The following is a 6,000-nucleotide window of genomic DNA, read 5'->3' on the forward strand; positions in this document are numbered from 1 at the left end:
GGCTTCGTATACTAGACAGGTGGAGATGAAGCCATCATTTAAGTACTCGCTGCTCTGCTACTTCACTCTTGCTCCCACCCAAGATACACAAGGGACACCTGGATATTTCCTGGATACAGCTAACTCTCTAGCAATGCTACCAGTCTATACCTGTAAGATTTACACAGTTATTAAAAGAATACGGTGAGTTTTGGGAGATTGGCCCGTTGGCCAGCTTACCCGTTAATTGATGTGAACATAGATGCCAAAATCATCCATGTGTACCCGGTAGATCATTCACCCTTCATGCTAACACTTTAGCATACACAATGGTAAATGATAATAGGCGACTAGCATTATCTCAAAAGCGAGAAAATGAGAACTTATAGCAGCTGTAAACTGACAACTTTCCTTCTTTACATAGGAAGTTAATATGGTGGGTGACTTGGGGGGATTTTAAATTTATGAATCTACAGGCCATATAAGAAGAATGACTAATAATGTTTCATTACTAAAAGGTCAGGCTTCTTACTTTGGGTAATGTTAGTCACTAAGCAGGTCAGGTTTCAGTCAACCTGCGACCGCCTGATCCAACACATAAACTTATCCGACTAACCCTAACCCGACTGGAGAAGTTTATTCCGTTAATTAAATTTAAATTTCATTGAAATTTACTCTATAATTACATTGTGAGTGTACTCTGTGTAACCTATTTGACCCGCACCCGCCTGACCCATTCTCAATATTATCTTCAGTCGACCCTAACCCGCCCCACCTGCGGGACCCGCGGGTTTCGGATTGACCCGCGCATCACTAGTAGTCACCTACTATCACTCAACATAGAGTATGCAAGAGAGTTAGCATGAAGGCTCCATGGATGGAGCATCAGAGCAACTGTTCTACCAGGGACACATGGATGATCTTGCCGTCTTTGGTCTCATCCCGGGCACACTTTATTTGGATAGTCCAATGTTTATACGAAAAGGTCTACTGAGTTTCACGTCACACTCATAATTGTGTGAAAAGTAGTCTGGGCTAGGATTAATCTTAGGGTTGATGTTAGAAATCGGGTCAGGCTAGGATTGCCCAGCCTCCTCTTTCGTTTCATTTTCCCACTAGCATCCTTTACCCTTTCAAATACCTTTGTGTGTCTCCTTGCACTCATTCCCTCTCTCTTTACTCATCCTGTTTTCCTCACCTCTGCTTGCCCCATATCCCTTTCATTTCTCTCCTTCCTCCCTCCCTCCCTCCTTCTCCACTCCTTTTTTCGCCTCTCTCCATCCCTGTTGCCCTCTTTGTCTCCTTATTATGCAAGTTCTGCTGTTACATAAGATTTAGAATGTGTGTCTTCGCCTAGTATGTTAGTGAGTGTGTGTGTGTGTGTGTGTGTGTTGGGGTTGAGATTTCAGTGTTCCAGTCGTTGCTGTGGTGTTTCTGCACTGCACTTCCCAGAGATCACCTGTCAATCAAACAGTGTGTCCAGTACTGTGACGTCTTTCTCCTTGGATTATCTGTTGATGCAGTTTGAGTTTCTCTTTTCTTGGTCTGTTCAGCCATGGTGGCTATCGCTGCTCATGCTAACTACCTAGTTCTTATTATTCTTCTTCTTCTTCCAAACAAACCGCTGTTGCTGCTGCCGAAAACATAGAACACATCACTTCCTGTGTGCCAGAGGATTTTTCCCAGGAAAGACCTATCCAACCCCAAAGCGGAAACCCCAAAGCAGCAAAGCTTTTATGATCTGAGTATAGGTTGAATCACTATTGTGTTATATCAATTGGTGATAGAGAGTAGCAAAACAGACATTTATTTAAATGTAATTGCCATGGATTGTTGCTTTAATGTCTTTTTTTCTCCATGAACATTGAAGCTGCTGTGTGAGGTCAGTTTTAGAATGTTGGCCCAAATCCAGTAGCAACATATTTCATGATTTTTTTTTGACATATTCGTATGTGTTCAGTTAGGAACTTCATGGTACACTGGTTTGCTCTCAAGGACAACTACACCCAGGAGTGCTTGTCTTTTGTCCCATGTAAATCTGGTATATCAGTCACAATGTTGATACAAGACGCATCTTTTAGATGCATTTTCTAGACATGGTTCCGGTTGGCGTTTTATTAATATATTGGCCAGTCAATCCGTTGCTGATATGACGGAGGTTCCTCCCTGACCACAGTTTATGAATGTTTTTTATCATTCTAGAAATCATTCCAATGTGCTGTGTAAAACCTGCAATGAAACCTGCCTCACCTTGCCTTAAGGAGCTGCTAACCTGCGTAAAAGAATTTCATTAGTATGGGTTTCAGTGGAGAGTTTTAGTGTCCAACGATAGTCTAAATGCTAAGAATAAAAGTCTCGGAGAAACACTGAATCCTTGTTGGGAATGAAACGGTCAAATTTAAAGATATTGAATACTGGGACAAAATATCAGCTACCAGCAGCTTCACTACTAAAATATTGGTATCGGCCTTCAAAAACCTATATCAGTCGAACCCACTGCTAAAAAGATGCATGTAGGCAGCGCTGATCCTGTTATTGTGCCACCATGGGAACCCACTTAAAGTACAGCTCTCTTTTGCTGAAATTTGAATTCTACTTAACTTCTGTGTACTAAAAAAACATGCTGTACTATCAGGGCTGTTGAGAATACAGAACAGCGTGTCCTCTCTGGCAAGAAGGGACGGAGGAGACAAATAAGCCAGTGTTGTAAAGACAAATCCCTGGTGGTCATGTAGCCCAAAACACCACAGACCTGTTAGCTCCACTTGTGCATGAGACAGCCGGCCTGGGAGACAGTCAGCAACAGCGAAAGTAAACGCTCAGCCACTAAAACATTCATTACTCCCTCTTCTTAATTAATTAAGAGGAAAAGAAACACAGCTTCCTATTTTTAATGGCTGAAATGGGTGAGCTAATATCTCGGCTGGGTCACTTTTATGGGAAATGTGAAACAAAAGAATTATCCTTATAGCCTTTGAACTATCAATCCTCCATACAAATCAAACTAATTCAGTTAATGGAGTCTTGGCCAAAGGACGGTAAATGTACTCATAACTAGTGAAATGTTGAAAATCTTACTTCATCAAAGCTAAATGTAATGGTGATTTGTAAAGAAAATTGGTCTAGGAGGGTTTTAAAACTAAAATTTAAAACAGCATAAGTAGAAAAATGATTGATCAGCAGTGTTTATTATAAGTATGAAACATGCGTAAGAGGAACTGCAGTCTGTTATCTGAAAATGTATTATTATTATTAGTAGTAGTAGTAGTATTGGTAGTAGTAATTGTAGTAGTTGAAGTGGCAGTCGTGGTAGTAGTAGTTTTAATAGTAGTAGTAGCATTAGCGTTAACAGTAGGCCTAATGGTAGTAGCAGTAGTAGCAGCAGTGGTAGTAGTAGGACTAGTGGTATTTTATTCATTCATTCATTCATTCATTCATTTTCTCTACCTGCTTATCATTTTCAGGATCGCGGGAGTGGTATTTAATTATTATTTATTTTGTACCCCACAATGTATTTGGTCTTCTTCCAGTCGTTTGTTCATCCGTTCGTCTGTCACATGCAATATCTCAAACATTCGGATTTTGAAGAAATTTGGGGACATAATGCATCTCACCAAAATGACACTGATTGGCCCAAGGAGGGGGGGGGGTGGGGGTGGGGGTGGGGGGTTGGGTTGGGGGGTCGTTATACAATCACAGGTCAAAACAAGGTGACATGCTCGTCACTGATTGGCCCAGGCAGGGAGCATTATCATTCCTGGGGGGGGGACGACACGTTTACTGTTTGCCTTGTTATGTTATGTAACCATCTCCACAGGTGGCGAAGGAAAATCTGTTGCACTTACCGCTTGTGTTTCATCGTGACTTGCGTACCTGTCTCGATGCATTTCGTGTCTACATTGAGATTTCAATAGCAGCTGTAAGTGGGGTTTTTTGTCGCTATTGGCTCCTTTGCCTGCAGAATCTCTCATTTTAAACATCTCCATTGTGCAGGACTACCAGAATTAAGGAAAACCCACTGCTCAGCGTCTCAATGGGGAATTTCCTCTGATGTGTCCATTCTTTGGCTGGTTACAGGTGCCTCGGTGTCCAGCCTTGCTCAGCATATCTGTCTGACTGGCCATTTACCCTTTCTGTCTGGCTCCCTCTCTCGCCTGACCCTCTCTGTCTCTCCATATCTCTTGCTTTCTCTCTCTCTCTCTACCTCACGCCATTCCTCCCTCCCTGCCTCGGTCATCAACCTGGCCTATATCTGTCCGCCTGTTGTCTTCCCTCGTACCCGCTCGTCTGTGTTAGTCTCTCACTATTCCTCTGTCGCCCCTTCGTATGTTGTCAAAACCCTCTACATCTGTCTCAAACTCTCTCTTTCTCTCTATCTCCCCTTTCCTGCATCCCTCCTTACATCATCCGTCCTTTTGTCTTTTATCTTTCATCTCAGCCCTCTTCCTTTCTCTCTCGGCCCTCCTCAGCACCCCTCTACCCTTCTGTCTTCCCATCTTCCATTTCTCCCCTTTCCTCTTCCTTCCCTTTATCTCCCATCCTCCGTCCTTTCTTTTCTTTTCTACTTCATTTGTCTCAACCTTTTTTCTTCCTCCCTTCTACTTCTCTTCATCCTCCTTCCTTCCTCTTTCCTCTACCCCCTCCTCCCTACGTGTGCATTATCATGATTGTACCTGTGTATTCTTGCGTGTTTGTGTGTGTGTGCATGTTAGCCTGATCCACAACACACATCCACAATGGAGCCATGTACCCTTGGCCCCCAGGGACTATGTACAGTAATACAGGAAAAGAGGTTGATGGATAGAGATGAAAGGCCAGCTCTCACGGTGAGGAATGACACTCATCACCATCTGTCTGTCCACTGGTACCATGGGGAACCAACCGCCGTGGGCGCGGGTTCAATTCCACTGCCTGTCTCTAGTCACATGTCAAAAATAACAGAACTCAAAGCAGGGACAGCTGAGAGAGAGAGCATGGGTTAGAATGGGCAACGAACAAGAGAGAGAGACAAACAGAGGGAACAAGATAGATAGATAGATAGATAGATGACAACGATTCTCAGATGCAGATGCAGGATGATATGGAATCACTAACATTTAGAATGCTATGCTGCCTTCCTGCGCTCAAGGGAACATCCAGAAATGATTCCCACCGGGAATCCTGTGTTACAGAAGCGTAGCACAGCTTTCCCATGGTGCATTTCTGACTTGGAAACTGGTTTCCAGTAATTCTGAGAGAGCACGAGTGCAGCATATCAACACAGCGGCACAACGGTGGCATGACAAGCAATGCACACGTTGAATGGAATGGCTTTTAATCTAAACCCTGAGGCCCCCAAAAGCAAAAATCCACGCTGAAACAGAATTTGCATGTGCTACTCCCATGATTGACAGTTCGGTCTATTTGTGTAGACAAGCAAGCCGCTCCTGGAGCGAGATAATTAAGGCAACCGGCAACCTATACTATACTCTGCTCTGCAGTTATCACATGACTCTTTAAGAAGCAGCTCGATTTGGAGGTAGCTTACACAGGCGATGAAATGAAGCTAACGTTGGTAGAAGACTAGCATATTGCCAGGATCATAGAATTAGCAAATGTGGATTCTGTTTTAGTGTGGATTTTCTGTGTTGTTTGAGTCAATGACAGAATGCTATGGTCGGTTTTAACGATAACATACAAGAACAAAACTAAACCATACTACCTTTCTATCCAAGCACTAGAGTTACTTAATAACTAACTACTCAACTAACAAATCATTGCACCATCAAATCGCCAAACCCAATCCGATGAACGAGTCACCTCCCTCGTTTGTATCCCGATACCTTGTTGTCGGACAGGCCGGTGACCTGGTCGACGAACTCCTCCTGGATCATGAAGGCGGCCAGGTTGGCAGTGTAGGAGGCCAGGAAGATGACAGCGAAGAAGGCCCACACCGACACGATGAACTTACTGGTGGTTCCTTTGGGGTTCTGCACCGGCACAGAGTTGTTGAACACCAGACCCCACAGCAGCCACACCGCC

General features: G+C 43.7%; 1 protein-coding gene across 1 annotated transcript in view; it reads right to left on the bottom strand.

The window, feature by feature from the left end:
• grin2aa (glutamate receptor, ionotropic, N-methyl D-aspartate 2A, a) overlaps window positions 1-6,000 on the bottom strand; it is a 171,931-nt gene that overhangs the window by 18,335 nt on the left and 147,596 nt on the right. The window contains exon 11 of the mRNA XM_078284416.1: window positions 5,802-6,000. This exon is cut by the window's right edge and continues 31 nt beyond it. Within this exon, the coding sequence (XP_078140542.1) occupies window positions 5,802-6,000 (199 nt within the window). The remainder of the gene's footprint in view (window positions 1-5,801) is intronic.

Source organism: Centroberyx gerrardi, chromosome 7, assembly GCF_048128805.1.
Source record: "Centroberyx gerrardi isolate f3 chromosome 7, fCenGer3.hap1.cur.20231027, whole genome shotgun sequence".
NCBI classification, from domain to species: Eukaryota; Metazoa; Chordata; class Actinopteri; order Beryciformes; family Berycidae; genus Centroberyx; species Centroberyx gerrardi.